General features: G+C 39.0%; 1 protein-coding gene across 1 annotated transcript; it reads right to left on the bottom strand.

The window, feature by feature from the left end:
• Positions 1 to 484: 484 nt before the first annotated feature.
• GALR1 (galanin receptor 1) lies at positions 485 to 16,088 on the bottom strand. The gene is made up of 3 exons (XM_030508487.1): positions 15,284 to 16,088; positions 8,358 to 8,423; positions 485 to 4,950 (listed from the first exon to the last, which is right to left on the bottom strand). The coding sequence occupies exons 1-3, from the start codon at positions 15,983 to 15,985 to the stop codon at positions 4,633 to 4,635; spliced, it is 1,086 nt and encodes a 361-aa protein (XP_030364347.1). The 5' UTR covers positions 15,986 to 16,088; the 3' UTR covers positions 485 to 4,632.
• Positions 16,089 to 20,789: the final 4,701 nt, after the last annotated feature.

Genomic DNA, 20,789 nt, shown 5'->3' with positions numbered 1-20,789 from the left:
TTTTACTGTCTTGAAATAGCCCAGTTAATGGGCCCAATGTTAATGCAAATCTACACACAAATATGCACTGATGTGATTGCCTCCATCATTGGAGAGATTTGTTTCTCTTCATATTCAGACACATAGATCTGGCTCTGTTTGTATGTCTCTTAAGCAACATGTAAACTACAGAGATTTAAACTGCACTTGAATAAGAAATATCAATGAATTTCGTCCATTTCAATTGACTTTTACCAGCCTGAATGAAAGGAGGACCAAGCTCCTGCACTTAAGTAGTTGAAAATGAGAATGGTTTTTTTTTATATCAGCTAAATTTTCAAAAAGGTATTTTCAACCTACAATGACATCCAGCCCTCAAAGTCTATTGAGTTTTGTGTACACTAATTTTTCTGGAAGTTTTCCTGAGGGCACCACTTGTTCTTAAGTAAACGTGTAAGAAAAGCAGTTTGTATTTCATATTGTAGAGACAAGCAGAGACAGTACAGACCTCTTGAAAATATCACTTGAAAATTCATGGAAAGTACAGTACATCTTAAAACAACTGCATGTTACTTTACATTCATTACACATTGAAACAAACACAGGATTTCTTCAACACTTGTACGTGTACTGAACACATAACAGTAACACAAGCTCTGTAAGCTAACAGCCATTCTTTTCGCTGCTTTTACTCTTTCCCAAAATACCACAAATATCATTAGGTTCAATGCGACACATCGTACTGTGAAGCAACCATGAAGATAACAATGTCTAAAATAATGTATTCACAACATTATCTTATAAAAAGATCCCTCACTTTCCCTACAATGTGGGATTTAAAGTGAAATTCACTGCAACATTATACAAAGCTTAATGTTTATCTCTTGGAAATAGTGACATTATTTTTTAAATATGAAGATTCTGAAAAAAAAAAAAGGTTTTAAGAAAGAGGTGCATGCATGCAGAGTGAAAGTGAATACAAAGCTCAAAGAACCATAACTTAAAACATGTCATTAAAATGTCCTATCTTGCCAAAAATTACATGGTTTTGAAAATACACTTTTTTCAATGCTTAAATTTAGAAAAAGACTTCACAAAACCCAGTAAATAATCACATATCCAATTCATTCATCATAAACAAATTTTAAAAAGAATATTAAGATTGCAGATGGGAAATTAAAGTTAGCTATTTATACAGTCATCATCTTTTACAGATAATTTCAGCCAGTTTGTTCATATCTTTGTAATCTATTATAGCACGATTTTGTTACCTACCTTAGACATATAAAAAATATTAGGAAATTCTACATTTTTTGATACAAGAAAGAAATTTTAGGCGATTCTGAATGTTTAAAGTATTATATATCATAAATGTTTAGTACATACTTTTGACTTAAACCTGAAGTTTAATGACTCACTTAGAAGCAGCCATTAAGCATTAGCTTTGCTTTCAATAAAAATTATTACCTTCTTCAAAATTAGTTAAAAGGGTGATACAATTACCTGTGAAATTAGCACAGCTGAACATATAGGTGAGCAAGACCCACCATTTTTCATGCACATGATGAACAGTATGTTGGTTAAGTGCCATTTAATTTTTTCATTTTGGCTATGGATCTTAGATCTGATTTCTGCATAGCAGAAATCAGTGTGCATCTGTGCCCACACGTATCTTGGAAATGTATTTTAGGTTTAGTTAGTTGAAGAAGAGCACTGCTATAATCTTTTGTATCGTACCTCAAACACCTACCTACAAGCAGGCAGAGCTGACATTGCACAAAAAACCCTGACAGAATAATTTCTTGACCCCTTTAAACATTAGTCTTTACAATTCACAAAACAGTGTGGAATTCAGTAGGCTTATTTATCTTCCTATGAGTGGAAAATTCTGCCCTAGCCAGAGAAATACTATTTTTCTCTCTCCCCTTCCCCTCTCCTTTACTACACGTATGAGGAAATTAACCTTTCCGGTTAAAAAGATGTTAAAAAAAAAAAAAGCATATTAGGTATATAAGTGAAGTGAAATTTTTGCTTTGCCCCCTACCAGAAACAACAATCCCTGACAATGGGCTCAGAACTTTCAGTTGTACAGCATCATCAGCACCCATTCCCCAATTTTCTGCCCAAATTAGCCATTTTTGTGGCACAAGCTCCTGCCCAACCGTCCAGCTGCTCAAGTGTTAGACACAGTTCACAGCATATGTTAACACTGCTTTTACAGTCACAACCTCTGTGTCACAGCTGAGTATATCGAAGTCATGCTGGAGTCACAGATATAGACAAAAGAGTGTTTTAGGCAGGAAATTCAGCCTTGGAGTGTCAGCTGCTTCTTATGGTTTCTTTAAGAACTGAGGTGGAGGTTTTACTGATACTCACCAGGAATCAGGTGGGGCCTTTCTAACTAGTTTGTGCTGCACCTTAAAACTTCAAATAGATGTAGCTCCCATACTATCAAACTCCTGGGTTTAAAACTATGTAAAATTAGGAAAAAAAAAAAAAAAGTCTTTTCCAGATGAAACAATAAACTCAGCACACTAACTTTATACAATTACATATTCACATTGTAATTTTTTATTCAAAGCAATAAAACCACAAGCATTTTTTAAAGGAAAAATATTATTTTCAAATCTGTAGAATTTCCTAATATGTTATAAATTCAGCTGAAGTCTGATAGCGCTTTAATGATTTGAGTGATTAGTGAGTGACAAGGATCTGAAAGCTCATAGGCACTTCAACACTGTTCTGTGTTTCCTAACCTCAATCCTAACCCAGAAAATGGTTTCCTGCACAGATAAACCCTCCTTCTCCAATTGAGGGTTTTTTTTTCATGTATTTTGTATTCCTAGCAATATCATCAAACTGTGCCTTTGTATGAAAGAATGAACACAGACACCATGCATGCAATAGCATGTCTTCAATATTATTTTACTGATTCCAAGCAGACAATATTGACACATAGACATTTTCACGTGAGCTAACCCTCCATAGCTGATGTGCTTCCAACACACTGAAGCGATTAGTCTCCTCAGTGCTTGTCAGGGCACATCTGGAACACTCTGTTCAGTTTTGAACTTCCCAGTTCACGAGAGGGATGGATATGCTGGAGGAAGGCCAGTGGAAGGCCACTAATCTGGCTAAGGAGCTGGAGCACGACAGATGAGGAGAGACTGAGAGTGACACATTGTTTAAGAAGAGAAGGCTGGGGGAAATTTAACTGCCATCTTAAATTACATTTTAGTTAGAGAGAAGACTTAAGTACACAGTGAAAAGACAGAAGGCAACAGTCACAAGCTACATCAAGGGAAATCCCAACTGAGGAAAGAAAAAATGTTTTAGTGGGGGAGATTAGGCACTGGCACAAGTTGTCCCCAAAAAATTGTTGAATCTCCACCCTTAGAGATTTTCAAAACTTGCCTAAACAAGGAAGCAATCCTACTCTGAGGATATCCCTGCCTTGAGAGACTGTCTAGAGGTTTCTTCAACTTCAGTTACTCAACTTAAAAAGGTAAAAGCATATCTTATTCCAGCTAACAGTAAGGTTCTCAAATGACTGAGTGCCTTTCCACTATTTCTTTAGTGGTTTACCACCTAAAGACATATTAACTACTTTTCTAAAATTGCTGAAACTACTCATGTTATTTAAGAATTTGCAGAATTGGGCTATTTACCTTAGATACTTCATATCGATTTAAACACATCCTTCTGAATTTTTCCAATTTAGAGGTACACAATATCAAGCCCCTCCTACAACTTTTAAGGGAATACTATTTTTGAACGCTTAAGCATTGCCTAGAGTCACTTTATACAACATAATATTTTAAAACATATGTATATATTGCACATTTAAAACTATACCTCCACCTCAAAGTCTATAAAGTTAACAAAACATACACGCACATGCAACACATGAAGAAAAGCTTCCCTCAGATAGACATAAATCCTCATTTTGGTACAACTATACACAGGCCGTAAACAAAACCTTATACAGCGCACACAGAAGGTCTGTGTATACAGTAAGGCAGCTATATGAACTGGAAAGAACTCCATCACTACTCAATATGTTACATTAAAAAGACAGCTAAACAGGTATAATTGGTGTTTCCTCTATAAGACAATTCCCTCAAGTTGTACACAGGTTATTTCAACTCTGAATCAGAGCCCATCTTTACATTAAAAAGAGAAGAGGCATTGTCAAAACAATCTGAAGAGATAACAAAACTTTTCCTCTCTGAAATCATAGCACTAACATATTTATTATCTGTAAGACAGAAAATTTAGCCATCTCTTCCCTTCGATGAAGTAAGATGTCAGAAAGTTACTTGTCCATATCAACATTTCCTTCTTGTATATTTGAATGTTTACACACCATGTGCTTAGTAAGAATACAGACATATCATATCCAACATTTTTTTCTCAAGTATCTTTTAAAGGTCCAAGAGCTTCATTTGATAAAGCTATCTAATATGCAAAGGATCAGCCCAGTTTTCCTTCATATCAGTTTCACAACATACAGTCTTGCTATAAATGCAACTTCAGTCCATTAAATACCAATTAACTTCATCAAGATAAACCCAAGATAAAGCTCATTGTGCTTTGTTTTTCAGGTGTTTGGTTCACACAAATGAAGAGCCAACATTTAGGACTTTTCAAAGTTCACACGTGCGTACAGTTGGTAGATGGTGGTGTATCTATTCGACTTCTATTTTCCTTGGCGTCATTCAGAGGTGACTCGTTACCTATCTGGCATTTGAAGACTTGTTTGTAGGCCTTCCTAAAATTTTCAGAGAGAAATGCGTATATAATCGGGTTCACAGAAGAATTGCTGTAAGCCAGGCAGTGTGCTGTTACTCTGAAGAGAAAGGAGGCTTGAGTCAGTGGGAAAACTCCAAATTCAGCCCAGAGATGAATCACGTGATGCGGCAGCCAGGAGATGCCAAAAACCACTACCACCACCAACACAGTCTGTGCTGTCTGAGACAGGGAAAGGAAAACACAGATGTTTGATGAGCACTTGAAGAATCAGCTTTAAACCTGCTTCAAAACCACCACTGAGGGGCAGGGGAAGATGCTGAGAAAGAACACACTGTGGACTATTTATTACTGATTTTACTCCATGCCTATATGGGCTTTAGTCTGCATAGTGACTACTGCAAGAAGAACCTTAGCCCTGAAAATGCCATAGTAAAAGGCAAATGCATAGCTTGCTTGAAAGAATGATGTTCCTGATTACCTAGACAAAAGCATAAGTTTGAGGTAAAATAATAATAACATGGGTCTTTGGGAAATCTCATCCAGATCTAATGATCTATATTTTAGTATGGTGTACAAGGATTTCTGACCATAATTTCAAGAGAGATCTATTATACATGAGGGCAGATAGTGGAAGAGCTTAGAGCAGTCAGATGAACACTTTGCTCAAGTGTCTGCAAAAGGAGCAGGAGCTTTTTGAAAGTCTCTCCTTTAAACGTAAAATTTCCACAGGGGGAATCATGCAACAACATTCTGGGATACAACTAGCGAAAAAAAGAGAAAAGCAAGGAGCTTGAAATTTCTGGTGATCACACATTGTCAAAACCAATCTGGAAATTAAAGCTCACCACCAAACACCAAATTTAGAAAAAGAGAATACAAAATATCTTCAGTGCTGCCTCCTGATTCCACTTTCACTGTTTGTGAGAGAGAGTGCCATCAAGTTCATTAGATCCATCCAGACAACTACAGCATCAGTCAGTACAGACCTTTCAGGTGCTGAAGGTATTCTGTCAGGGCACAGTGGAGCTGGACTGTCAATTGTTTTCTTTAGCTTTCACTTACTTCAGAAACAGCAATTAGTGCTTTGCAGTTGCTCAACTAATTAATATCTACTCCTCTAATAAGCATCTCTTTCAACTAATTCACTCTCCCAGTAAAAGCCTACTATTAATTCTAAAAGCATATTACGTTATGGACCATTATCATTACTATATTAACAACTTACAACATAATTTTTCAGATAACTTAGGCTTTTCTCCACAGGCAAAAGTAACCCAGAGGCCAGAGTGATAAATACTGCAGTACGGAGTATATCTAGTCTTCTTGCTAGCTTATTGAAGTTGGTCTTTATTTCCTGAATCGATTATATATAATAATTCAGACTAACCTATCTAAACACAACATGGCTGAATTTACAGAAACTGACAGAAAAATATAAAAGTTGATTTCACTGGCAACAGACCAAAGTAACTTATGTTGTTGGTTAGTAAAATCTCACAACAGAAACAAAGGACATTATATCTGTAGTAAATATAATTTGTTTAGTCTCAAGGATTCATCTGTTTCCACAAGCCATTCCCCTACTTAGCCCTGTGGAGTATAAGTCAGTTGCCACTAATAGTCATATGCATATTTTCTCTTTCAGGTCTCATCAGGAGAACATGTGCTAACAAGGAAGTATAAATTAAGAGCAGTTCCTTTTCTGATCCTTTAAATGTGTTACTATTCCAACTGAAAACATACTGTCTGGATACCATTTCCACAATTATTTCAAAAGAGGCATATTACTTCACTGAGTTAAAAATTCAAAATATACCAGGAAAATCACTGACTTCCAACAGACTGTACAGATACACCTGAAAACAGAGGTTGACCATGCGCCTCTTGTAACTATTTAAGGTTTTTCATATCTGCAGAACAAGCAATTTTGCATTAGAGAACCTCAAACATCTGTTATATCCCATTAGTCCTCCTAATCCTAACTTCAGAGCTTACCTTTCCAAAATCATCACCATGGCTTGCAATCAAAGTAACACTAAAGGGCAGCTCTTGTTTACCTAATGGGAGCTTCCTTAGGGTTTCTCATTAGCACATGAAAAACCAACCAAAATACATGATGTTAAATATTGATGCCTTGTGATGAAAAAGCATGAAAAATAACATTTAGGCACATTTGTATTTTTCACTACCTTTTTTCTAAATACATGGCAAATTAATTTTAATACTCTACTGCTGAAATTTTCATAAAGTTTTGAATAAAGCTATAAATGTATAATTAAGCCTGAACTGCATTTTAACAAAACTGTAGAAGGAAAAGAAGAAAGATACAGTAACCAGAGAGAGACAGTACACTAATGAAAACAGAGTTGCTTTGAAAAAACATGAGTTAGGCTGTAGAATGAAAAATGTATTTGCTATGGCAAAGAAAAAAGTTTGGGCTGCCCTTTATTTTTTTTTTTTTCCCTTTGGTTTCTGAACATTAATACATCCAAGTAGCCTTGGGCATATATGTGATGCTTTTCCCTGAAGATAGGAAAGCCAGATCTGATTTTTACTTGCAACTTTTAAGAGTTAGTGTTTAGAGTAAATGCAGAGACATTTCCAGTTTGAGAATAATTTAGATGAGAGTAGAGATGGCAACGTGCAGAACACCTTTGAAAATGACCTTTTGGCCTTGATGACATGAAGTGTAAAAGTATATACATTAAGTATTTTATGGAATCGGGACCACAGTGCTTTTAATTCTAGGTATTAAAATCTATTGACTACGATACTTTTCAATAAAAGAGGGAATGCATAAATAATAGATTACTTATTCCCTGTTGAGCCCATGTATATCCATTTACATTGGAGACAGTCTGCATGCCCATATGGTAATAGTGATCAGATCAAATGAAGAGCTATAGCCTAAGGGTTTTTTCTGGCTCTGCATTCATAAACTGAGAAGTTAGTCAAATCATTACTTTGGTCAAATCTGCTCAAAAATCAGAACTGTGTTATATTAACTGACAAATTCAATATATAAACACATCAAATATTGTTCTAAATCACAAAGCTTATATTCTGCTTTAAAGACCTTTCACGATTCTACTTGCAACAGTACATGACTTGACTTGAACATAGCAGAGAAAAACGTTTTGTGGAAAATCAACAGAATTGCAGTATCATTAAAAGTCTCTTATTGGACTTCTATCACAAAGAACAATAAACCTCATTTTAAAGTCTCACCATATAACTTAGTAATTATTCATAAATGATTCAGCTAGTTTAAAAAATAAATTAAAAAAAAAAGGAAAATATTTACAAGTTAGGGAAAAATGCCTGTGAGGCAAAAAAAACCACCCCAATTTAATATCAGAGACAAGTTGTCTATCCATGTGTAAACTTCAGATGCTCTGAAGTTCAGAATATGGGGATCTTAGGTAATGGCTTAATGCACTGCGATGGAAAACTCAGATTAGAAAATATTCCAATCCTGCTAAATTCAGAGAGACACTGAATACATCATTAAATACTTCAATTCCTTCTCTCCATTACATCTTTGACAACAAGCAATATGATACTAAATTAGCTTAGCCACAAAACAAACTACAAACAAATACATAATGGTAATGAAAGTAATCTACCTTTTTCTTGGATGCTTCTGACTTCTTTGACATGTTTCTCAACTTCTTATGCAGATGATTAAGAACCTGAAAAGATTAATTTGTATCTTGTATTTCAGTGCTTTCTAAAATTCAAACCCATGTATTTTAGGGTAGATTTTCCATTACTGATGAGTCGCTTACAAACATCTCTGATTCAACGGACACATTTCAAAAGCGCACAGTATAAAATCCAAAGGAATTATGCATCTGCATCTGCAGGAATCAACGAATATGAAGCAGGCCGCAACTGAATTCTTCTATAAACATTCAGATGTATTACATAACAAACATATATTTCAAATGAACAAGGCAACAAATGGAAACCTATCATGCACTCAGAATTAACAATCACTCTTCTTCCATGAAAATGTCAATGCTTGTTAATTTAGAATGACCTTTACTGCATGTAACATAAAAAGTGTATGTTTTCAGTCAGAGCTTTTCTGAGTCACCTGCATAATTTGCTTTCTTCAGATGGATGTTTGGTTAATATAATCAGGACATTGGTGCTATTTGATCTTCGACAGAAGCTTAGGCTTTCAAAAATAATTTATACTAAAATGTATCTCACATGAAGCATGACCTTTATCAAGAATTTGATGATACTTGTCATGCACCTTTCACAAGTAATTTCTTTTAAATATGTCTCAAAAAGGCTCATCATCGAAGAGCAGGGTCCAAATTTTAACATAATTATTTATACGTAAGATTTTGGACAGTGGTCACATAGAGGTGCACACCCTACTTTACCTGCAGTCGTTATTAACTGAATCTAATATTTTCACATGGCATGATTTGTAGGCATGGAGGGCAGGGAATATCTCTTCAGCTGAATGTGTTTAACAATTTGTAAACCATATAGAATTAAAAAAAGGAGATGCTGAAATAAACTCAAGGATTTAATTAAAATAAGAGGAATAAAGAGAGTGCTGAGGTGTAGAGCTCAATTAGATGATGATGATGTTAGGTTGCATTTTACATAGCTCTAAGGTGAACTGAGAACAATCTAATAAGTAAGATCATCCAACATTAAAAGGATTTTTTTAAGCCATATAACACTAAATTTTAGGGCTTATAAAGAGACTTCTTGAGGTGGGAAAAAGCGTATAAATTCAAATTCTCTTACACTATCTGGGGATGTTTTCCCTGTTTTCTCTAGAATGCACAGCTAACCACTACCAGGACAGACATCAGGCAAGATGACCTACAGACATGATCTCACTCTGGATTTGAGTCTTAGAAACTTACATAATGAATTAAAAGAAATTATAGTATTTGTGAATAACCATCGCTCATCAGTGGATTCCACTTTTCAAATATCTACTCTTAGTTACCAATGAACAACTATAAAACAACAGAAATCAGAAACAACAATAAAAAAGAAAATTACTTGTAACCACTTAACATCGGAAGTGCAGTTCATTTGTGCTTACCTGTGCACTAACATGTTTGTGCATGAATGACTTGGCCCTGCATGTACTCCCTATTCTGAAACACTGGCCAGGCTGCTACCAAGACTAATTGGAGTTCAGGAAAGGCAGGAGAAAAACAAATGGGTTTTCTCTGAGAAGGTCCTGTTTTCGCTTCAGCTTTTCTTTCTTCTCCAGGAGCAGATGAGAAAGAAAGGACAGAAGAGCCCCTGAGGTCCAGCAGAAGACCAGGGAGACGACCCGCTGGCTCACACACTCTTTATTCACCTGCTGTCACTGTGTACTGCTTAGTTCACGGGTGAAATATGTAAAACAAAAAAGAGCATGGGAGAAATACAGTGAAGTTCACTTCCCATCACTGCTACTTCACATAACTTACAATGATGTGCTACTTCTACTGGGCCTTTCTGAATCCAATCTCCTGTCATGCACAGACTACTATACTGTGATTTTCCCTCACAGCCCAAAACTAAAGTCAGACAAACACTTCCCAGAAATTAGAACTGCAAAATCTTCTTTTAAAGTCACAAGCATTTTTATCTTTTGTTCTGAAATTTTTAGCACACATCATCGCATCTCTCCCCAGGTCCAAAGAAAGATGCAGTAGACAAAAGTGTTAAATTTGGTATCTGAGGAGTGAGAGGGGGGTGTCTATTGAAGATTTAGAGGATAACCTTCCAATGAATCCTTTTCAACTTCCCCTCTTTCAGATTATATACATATTTCTCCGCAGTGAAAACATGCTGGCTCTACACGATAGTGTACCAGATGGTATGCAAACTAGCAGCAAGAGAAACAGGCAGAATTTAATTACCTATCAACAGCAGTCAAACAGCACTCAGAGACCTACACAGAACCCTGTGGAGGGATATTAAGAGCCATGTTTATGCACAAACACTACAAGGGAAATCAAAGACACCTCACTGCCCTGTTCAAATTACTTCTTCTCTAGGCCAGTGAATAATCGTTTGTATCTCTTAACAGCCACTGTCACTTCACCTGAATGAGCAAGTATTCTACAAGTGCCTCTTAATTTGTCTCAGGTTATTTCTCTAAAGAGAAAGTCCTTCTGAAAGCCCTTCTTAAAGTCCTTCAAGATATCCACTCCTACACTTGCATGTGCATTTTTAATTCATGGAATGAAATACACATCTTGCTAAACAATAGATCACAACCTATTCTCAACAACCTGTTATATTTTCCAAAAACTCTGCTCTGCAGAAAAATTAACTCTTTACATGAAACTTTGCTAACTCCTGCTTTCATGTACCTGTTGATTGGAGATCTTATTTGGCTCTTGGGGAAGGAATAGCTTTCCTGTTTTCTGGAGATGAGGGAAGAAAGTTATGCTGATGTGAAAGAGGGTGTAAGAAAACTTTTAGGATCACAGAAGTATAAGAAGTTTCAGTCTGGTCCAGACTGTAATACCACAACTATGACCAAATCAAGTTGAGAAAGGGATTTTTCCAATACAGGAGAGAGAAAAAAATAGATTATCTGTGCCTATTCACGTAAGACTAACAAATACTGTAAAAGTCTGAAGTCTATACTGTTGCAAAGCATATTTCCTGTCTGTCTGGATATAATAATTCCAATGACTACACCTTCATTATCAGCCATTGAAAATCATGCAGCAGGAAAGCCTGTCCAAGTTCATTATCTAGTAAGAATGAACTGCTTGTTTAACAGAGCCATAATGTGAGTGTTACACTCTGAACCATATTTTATAGTATGAACTTGATTTAAATTCAAGTGCCATTGCCTGCAATCCATTTTTGAAAGTAATGCTGCTACTTCTATTGTCACAACAGATCCTTCACCCTCTTTCATTTAATAGTATTGCTAATGTGTCATACCATTTATACTTTTCTTTTCAGTGTGGTTTAGTAAAGTCTTCCCTCATTGCTCATCAAAATTTAAAATATAATATCTTAACCCAAAAGCCATAAAAGCTTGTATTTTATGTTGAGGATCCTACTTTTTACAACTTACTTTTAACCAAGTCTATAAATCAGACATGACTTCCATAAATTCAGATTGTTCAGAATGATAGATACTAACGAAAACATTCTTAAGGCAAGAAATAAGCTTTTCAAAAAAGCTTTTAACATTATACATCTATAAGTCTGCTACTGATTTTGGGTGTTCAACCTAAAGGTTTGACTGAAGGAGGCCTGACTTTCAAGGACTGAATCCTCATAACTGGGTATTCAAAAGCAAAAGCACCCGAAATCAGTTGTCCCGTTGTACTACCCTGGCAGATGTCAATTGTTAGAAGCTCACTGGGAAGCATTTATCACTTTGCCCTTTGAGATCACGTTAGTGAGCGAATGTTGTAGCAATGTTACAAAACACATACAAAAAATCAGTATTAAGAAAATATGGCACTGTAACTTAACTAATAACTATATAATCACTGCTCCTCTGGGTGGAGTAGTAAGCTCCTTTCAAGAGTAGTTCTGTGAGCCAACAAAATCTTGTTTGCTATGGATTTGTGATCTCTTGACTGTGTGTTCCCTAAAAGGTGTGTGTCTTCCATAAGTAGACGCTACATCAGACCTCTTCCCCCTATGGCTTGTCTGATGTTTCAACAGCTGAGTGCAAACTGACTCTCCTTAAAGGAAAGAGGATGATGCAGATTTTCTATCTATCTTCTTCGTTGACTCCTGTTTTCACAAAACTAGGGAAATATCATTCTTTCTGATATTTTCACTCCTCTATCAAATTTGGTTGAAACTCAACAAAAGTTACTTGTGGGAGAAAGGAAAAGGATAGCTGTACACACAGGACACAGAGCACAATCTCATAAATCTCTGCTTTAAAAGCAAGTCATGTGAGATTTCCAGTTCTGATTTTGTGGGAGGATGCTGTTTCCAAATATCTAGCAGTATTTCAGCACTTCCGTAGGCTCTCCACTATTGCTATCCACTGGGGAAAATACAAATCTCTCCTAACATAATTTAATAGAGAGTGAGAGAGCGAACGAACTCAGCTCCCTATTAGAGTGCCTAAAAAATGAGACTTTCAAAACTGAAAGTTCAATTGCAATTTGCTTATAAAAGAAACAACTGCCTTAAAGGAGTCTGGAAAAGGCAATATATTCGGATAGAGAAATGAGTCTCCTTTGTCTTAATCTACTGTATCAGAAGATTGCATTATTTAGCTGATCCATAGTTCATGAAAACCAGTGAAGTCCATAAGAAACTAACACATTTATTTCTATACTACTTCTAAGGCTATTACACAGCAGTGATCTTTTAACCCTGTGTGAATTCAGAAGCCCAAATACTTGTTGTACTTCACAGTACTTCAGTGACATCAGCAAAAGGTTGCAGTGACCACTTTGCTTGAGACCTGTGAGAATAGTAATGGCTTTGACAAATCGAAAACTTCAGCTCCAGTTTCCAACTAGTCATCCTTAATTTCCCCTGACCTTGCCCCATGAGCCATAATACTGCAGTTGGAGATTAGCCAGTGGCTCCTAGTGAGAGCAGGAATGAGCATTTATGCCACAGAATACAAATACCTCCAACAGCCATGTACAAGTCACGGATTTTTCAACTTCATTGACAGTGATGGGAATACCAGATATCTCCTATGTAGCTCCTAAAACTCATCCCTTCAGGTTGGATCTTCCAGCCTGACACCATGGCAAGCAGGATCATACATAAAGGCTCAAAACACACCATCAAGCAAGGGCAAGATCCTAGCCTAGCAATAACTGAAGTACAAGATTTTAATTGTAACTGTGAGCGGCGTTGATTTTGTGAACTTGTTGTGGGCATGTATTTCACACAGAGCTGCTTTGTTGATGTGGGGTTTTGTGGGGGTTTTGTTTTGTTTTGTTTGTTTCGTATTCAGACTAATATTGAGAGATCTACTTTTGTAGTGGTGCTTTGTTACAACATGTTGTGTTTTATTTACTATGCTTGTATTTTGTTTAAGCATATTTCCCTTTTCGCCCTCCCCCATACTACGCAGGACTGTTGCAATTTCGGAAGACGTTTTCAATCTCCCGTAATATAATTATACTTTGAAGGCTGGCACTTTATGCTGAAACTGAAGATGCTTTGGCTTTGAAAAATATAATAATTCTTAATAGCTGAAAAGCTCCCTCTGCACACATTCCATAGCATTTTCCCTGAAATATGTAATCTTTTCTTAAAACTGATAATCTGTGGCTACAGCAAGTTTCATCCCTCTAACAGCTCAGTCATATTCAGCACTGTAGATGAAGGATCAGTGTATTCACCCAGAGAAAACAGAACTCAGTTTATGTATGAAAGCATGTATTTCTTCTCCATTTACCAGGTCAGACTTTTTTCATTACAAACAGTAATTTAGAAATGTTGTCCTCTGAGTTCTGCATAACTTGGTTTTAGCAGAACCAAGCACTCTAGCCTTAACTTGCACATCACAATTAAGCTGATGTACACAGAATTATAAATATGAATATGAAATATTTATATGAAATACATATAAAACTGAACATAAAATTAGTTGTTCAAATTACATCTATTTAACTTGTCAAATAAAGAACTGACGTTTCAACACTTCAGCAGTCTTTAATTGCAAGAGCAGACCTATCCTTTCAAATGTAACTTACTGCCTAAGGAGGAATCCTGCTCCTCAAGGTTGCTGGCACAGCAACAAGAGAATGTCTGCCTAACCCAGCAAACAGCAGCTGGAGCTCCAGCTCCTGTGCAGCAGAAAGCAGTGGACCATACGCTGAAGGCTGCAATTAATGTTCACAGAAAACTATGACTGTTTGCCTGAGCAGAAAACTCCTTAAATACCCTTATTCACGCACCCTTACTTACTGCTTTTTCCTACCTGGGTCCTCACGCATTGCTCCCAAGCACCACCTTGCCCTTGTTGAAGTCAGAGGTAAACCTCACATCCACTTCAAGTGGGACAAGACAGGGCTCACAGGGACCAGGCAGTGGGATTTACCATTTGCTCTGAACATGTTCACTGCATCAGACGCAACTGTTGGATTTGTGTCATTTTTAAGTGCACTGCATTTTAAGGAACCACAGTGCTTCATCTGAAGCCTGAACAACTTGTTGCTTTGTTGTACTTGTTTAACTCACACGGCACTTCAAGAAAATAGGAGAGTTGTGTTGACAGAGAAAGCAGCAGAGCGCTGCAGCTTCTTCGCACTTTGCAACAAGAACATCTGTCAGAGGGACCCCAGTAACTGCCAGAACATCCCCTCGTCCTAGGCCTGTTCAGTCCCTGTCCTGACTTGTCTGTGCCGCACACACATGCATATCTGCTCCAGTCATCCCGCAGCTACAAAACCTGCCCTCTCCCTTTGTGCCACAAACTCACCTCTGCCCTGTCACCTCCCAACAGTCCCACGTCCCTCTATGTCACCGGAGATGGCCCCACAGCTCATGGACATCTGCCACCATTGCGTCCCCCCACCCTCATTCCTTTTACATACCCTTCATACTACCTGCTTTGCCCCACCTTGGCATAGCAGAAGGAGATGAGCAGCAGCGGGAGCAGATATCCGAAGACAAACATGCAAACCACGTAGACCTTCTTGTGGCGTGGGTTGGGCCAGTGCTCCCAGCAAAAGGTCTGGTTGGAGGCCTCACGGTGGAAGAGGCGCTGGTGGTGAGCCACAGGTGAGGCCATGGCAAAGGAGAGCGCCCAGATGAGCCCCACGCCCAGCAGTGCGTTGCGGGAAACTCGCAAGGCCGAGGAGCGTCGGGAGTGCACAATGGCCACGTAGCGGTCCACCGACATGGCCGAGAGTGTGAAGATGCTCACCAGCATGGAGACAGTGAAGAAGTAGTGGATGAACTTGCAGACAAAGGCACCCAGAACCCAGGTAGGGAGCACGTAGACTGTGGACTGGAAGGGGATGCAGAAGAGCAGGTAGGCCAGGTCGGCGATGCTCAGGTTGAGGATGAAGATGTTGGTAGTGCTGCGGCGCTTGCCTGGCTTGCTCCTTGCCAACACCGTGATCACCAGCGAGTTACCCAGCACCCCCATGGCGAAGATCAACACAAAGACGATCAAGGTGATGAAGTTCTCGATGCCGATGCCGAAGAGGGGCTTCCCCTCTGCCTCTGGCAGCCCGGAGAGGTTGAACGCCCCGCGGGGCGGCTCTGCCCCAGCTTGAGACCAGTTGAGGGGGGCCGCCGCGGGCTCCCCCGGCTCCATCCTCCCCCTTCCGCGCCGGCCAAAGTTTCCGCGGGGGACAAGCGCAGCTGCCGCTCCCTGGCACCGCGGCCGCGGCCAGCCAGGGGCGGCCGCTCCCCACCAGGGCCGGGCGGTGCCGGGGAGGAAAGCAGGGAGAGAGAAAGGGAAGGAATGGGGAGGAAAGGAAGGCGGCGGGTGCCGCTGCGCAGGGTGCTCCGCGGCTCGCAGGGGCGCAGCTTACACCGCCGGTCGCGGAGGCAGCGTCTCAGCCCCGTTGCCCCTGGCACGCAGCGGACTCTGCGCACCGCTCGGCTGTCGCGGATTCCCCAGCACCCCCGAGAGCCTCCTCCGCCGAGGGCGGTGCTCCGGCCGCTCCCGCGCAACTCCCGCTGCGCCCGCCTCGCGAAGCGTCCGAGCCTCCGCACCCGCGGCTACCTCTTACGCCGGGAGACTGAGAGCTCCGGGGACGTCTCCCTGTGGAAAGGAGGGCTGGGGGATCTTTCCTCCCCCTTTTTCCCTCCCTCCTTCTCCCTTCCTCCCCAGTTTCTCTTGCAATTGCTCCTCTGAGCAGCCCGCCGGGGCGACAGCCGGCGCCCGGGCAGGGAGCGGAGCGGAGCCGACCAGCCCCGGTCCTCACCTCAGGAAACTTCTGTATGTTCTTTGCCTAGGGAGGCTCAGAAGTTGCGTCTTCTAGCACGCCCGGAGCGGCGCTAGGCAGGTCCAGCTCGGCTTAAATGAACTCTCTTGGAGAGACAGAAATAGTTAAGCGCCTGCTGAAACCCACCTCAACAGGTAGCCGGCAGCAAGAGTTAGTCCGGACTAAGCACCGCCTACTCTCGCTATTTTCCGTCTTTCACAGGTTTCCATTACTCGTTCCGCACAGCGCAGTAGCTCACAAGAGATAGGGTGGCAGACGTTGTTACTAATTCCAGAAAAACAAGAGAAAAGAAAGCCTGGCCGCTTGTCAGGCTCCGGTTATAAAGCCCGTGTTCCCAAACCCCGCCACCCGGCTCCATCCCCACGGAGGCAGTTCTTACCGGTGCCGGAATGACAGCTTCTGAAATGCTAGGCTTTGCGGGACTGCACGAAATAGAAAAGTTCCTCCAGCACATGGATGCGAGTGCATGCAAATATTCACAAAGGCACATGCACCTTGTGAAATGAAACAGGTTTGCCCAAGGGTTCTTAACCATTTCTTTCAGTCGCCAATAGGTGAGCTACTGCTGGTTATGTTGTATTTTATCTCTTTTCTCTGGCGATATTGAGGAGATCTTGAAGGCATCTGGAGGGGATCTGGGAATCTTGACTGCTAATAGTGAAAAGCCCCTCTGTAGTATGGAGCCCCGCTGGGCTGGGCTGGCAGAGGTACAGCTTCCTCAAGAGGCCTGCTTGCTCAAGAGTTCAATGCCCCTGTGGAAGCAGTGGGACAGACAGAGCTGCTCCGATGTGCTGCTGAAGGCTTTGCTTTGCTTGCTTTGCAGCCCTCAGTTTGACAGGAGTTTTGCACCTTTCCTTTTGTTACTTACATTGAGGCATCTCAGCAGCTGCACACCAACTGACCACAGAGTTATGGACTTGCACAGATCTGGATTTTAATTAAACTTATATATGGCCTGGACCATTATGTCCGAAGGAGCACATGATGGGAAAGCACAGTTTGGTTTCTATAGATCTGAGAAATTTTTATTTGGATTGGACTGTTTGCCATGTCTGTTGTAAATCAGTTATTAAGCAAAAATAAACTAGTAAAGATTCCTAAAATAGTTATGGGTTTTTTCTTATGTGCATACATCATCATTTTGTTGAGGTGTTTGCTTACCATGCAAACCTACTAGTTTCTACTTGTGTAAGGGATCTGAGAATGGACATTGTTAAACATTTCTAGAATGTACCAGATGTTGCAGACTTTTTGGAAGCACTCTAAGAATATTGTGAAAGTGAGTGGAAGTCTCCACAGATTTCCTCAGTGTTGCCAATGCCTGTGCTGCCACTGCGAATTCCTTCATATGGTGAGATACAAGTAATATTTTTGAATGCCGTTGACGTTTTGCTTTTGAATCCTGTCTCGTTGCCAGACATCACTCTTTCCTAGGATATCAGTTCAACCCTAGCCTTGCTGCAGTTAATGCTAATGTTGCATTGATCGCAACTCTCTATCTGAAATGCTGCATTAGTTCTCATAGCTCATGCCTCTGTTTTCTTCGGAAACACTATCTTTTGAACAGTATAGCCTGAAAGGTGACCAAAGAATAGCAGGAAATTTACAGACAAGTGGGCAGGAAAATTAGGTACAAAACCAAAGTAGTTTTAAGGAAAAGCAACCTGAAAATCACATTGGTGGTCTGGATGGCAGCCTTGGCTCTATTGTTTCATTTAGATATTTGATTGATGCTTTTGCAGTTCAAGCTTTTCTTTTCTGGTATGTATTGTAAAGTATATAGTTCTTACAAGACTGCCCCTGAGCATTAGAGATAAAAACCAGAATGCAACTATATTGTAGCTTTTCTACCAGACCTACAGGCTTCAGCTTTTGCATCAGTGAAGGAAAATTCCCACATGGACAGCACTCATGATTCCTGTTAAGATTGCCATGAACAAACAGGTGTTGACTTGTTATCTAGACTGAGTAAAATTTTCGTGCAATAGAAAGTTCCAATGGAAAAGTTGTTGTGAATTCAGTACAAATTATATAATTGGATACACGAATTACTTGAAAAAATAGGAGGAAAAAAAAAAAGTCAGGAAAAAATTTACATCACACTTTAGGAAACTATGTCTTTGCAAAAAAAAAATCTCTCTCTCTTAAGCATGTGCCTCATACATTTGCTTGACTCTAGCTTTATTGAGTCTAGTCCCAAACACCTTTTGACATGAAAAGATCTACTTTTGTCAAAACTAAAATAGCCTGTGAACTTCAGAAAGACCAGGAAGTTAAATGCAACCTTCTCCTGTCTATGGCCAGGTTCCACAGTTGTTTTTATCAGATATTATTACCCCCAACAAAGTATTTTGCCTCCATAATTTTCCAGAGCAAACAACAGGAAAAATAGGAAAAATATATAAAGAAGCTGAGAACTGAAGTACCCTGTTAAGTCTAGACCTACATGTTTACTCCTCAGTAGCTTAATCTGGAAGATATTACTGAGAAAAAACATTACAAGGATGTCCTTCCTTCTGCTCACTCCAATGTCAGGTGTGTTATTTTTTATGTGGTTCTAATAATAAGAATATTTGACTTACACTGGTACATTTTTGTTTCAGGAAAGAGAAATCATTTAACAATCAGACAAATTGATTTAAAATATTCATTACTACTAAAGTCTTTGTGACTATGTAATGTATATATAATAAACATGTAATCAGAATAATGCCAGTAAAACGCACTTTTATTTTAAAATGAGCATGTACTTAGCACCTCAGAAACAATAAACAAAACATGCATTATTACAAATTTCCTCCTCTTTTTAGCTACAGTCCCACTTTTCATTTTTAGGATACACCATGTAAGTGAGACACAAAAATCAGAGGCAAATTATACAAACATATACATGGGTGTATGTCTGTATACACTGTAACATTCTACAGAAATTAAATGCGTATAATAGGACGTACGACTTCTTCAGAGATGTGTTTCAGTAAAATCTTATACAAATTCTTTTTTTATTCCTATAGTGAAGATCAAGTTGGAGTTGAGGTTCAAGCCTCTAAACTGTACCCAATGTCAGTACAAAGAAACAATTTAAAGTGTACTTATATTAAAGCATATGAGTAGCCCTGAAAATTTTAGAAATCTTTTGATGACTCGGCCCTGAGCTGATTGACCAGTTTTCTTTGCTGCAAAAGTATTCTCCAGATTTGCTCATGTTTTGCTTATAAAACATAAGACTGAAAATAGGCTTATTTTGAAGACTGACTCTTTTTATTTATTTGTGAAACAAGATCAGGCACAATAGTCATATCGACCATACCCCATTATTTTTCTTTATGACAAGTTGCTTGAATAGAAATTTACATTATAAAGGCAGATATGAACTTTAAATATCATTCAAAAGCTAAATAAACCCACATTTGATTCACTTTCTATAAAGTTATTAGTATGGAAAAGTCAAGTATCTATAAGAATTAACCCCCCCTTCTATCTATATTCTTCGGAATAATGTAACCCTGAGGTCATAGTTGTCACTATATTCAGATTTCCGTAGCAGAGAGTTGTCACTAATAAACTGAAGTTTATTGCTCCTTGCTGACATTTAGAACGAAATAAACATCTGCCCCTGTTCATTTGAAAGCCGTTGTCATTCCATCACAGAGTTTATGTTGACTATATTTCTCCTAGTTCTCTATTCCAGTTCTTAAAAATCAGTTCTAAAACAGCCTTTAAAGGGCAGGAAATCAAAAGCAGAGAACTAAATTTGAAGCAATAGTTTCCAAAATCCCATTCATATTTCATATTACAATTAAGTTCTTTAAATTAGTGTTCTAATAATACAACTTACTTAGAAATTATATATGAAAGCATGTATCCATACTTTATTCAATGCCCAGCAATTTTCTCTGTAAAAATGACAAAAGCTAATAACCATGGTCTAGCAACATGCTCTTGCCTTACAGTTGTTGGAAAGGGTTGCTTGGTTTGCTTTCCTTGATTTGTGACAATTACCTCATGGGATGCTTTTAAATGTTGGCTGCAAAAGCCACTTGCCTGTGCATAAAAACACAGCTGTGTTTGATTTAAAACAGAGAGCATCGATACCTGATCTTCCTTGACGTAACTGAATCAAAAGTATTTTGATGAACACTTGTAACACAATACAACACAATAGAG

This window comes from Strigops habroptila, chromosome 1, assembly GCF_004027225.2.
Source record: "Strigops habroptila isolate Jane chromosome 1, bStrHab1.2.pri, whole genome shotgun sequence".
Taxonomy (NCBI): domain Eukaryota; kingdom Metazoa; phylum Chordata; class Aves; order Psittaciformes; family Psittacidae; genus Strigops; species Strigops habroptila.
Note: the sequence above shows the minus strand (reverse complement) of the source record. Positions and strands in the feature narration are given on the sequence as shown.

What these genes read in the sequence shown, in the direction of transcription:
- GALR1 (XM_030508487.1), bottom strand. Translation starts at nt 15,985, where the DNA reads ATGGAGCCGGGGGAGCCCGCGGCGGCCCCCCTCAACTGGTCTCAAGCT. An exon ending in TCTCCTTCTGCTATGCCAAG is followed by an intron (nt 8,424 to 15,283) that starts GTGGGGCAAAGC and finishes TAATCTTTTCAG; the next exon opens with GTTCTTAATCATCTGCATAA. An exon ending in CAGAAGCATCCAAGAAAAAG is followed by an intron (nt 4,951 to 8,357) that starts GTAGATTACTTT and finishes TCCCTGTCTCAG; the next exon opens with ACAGCACAGACTGTGTTGGT.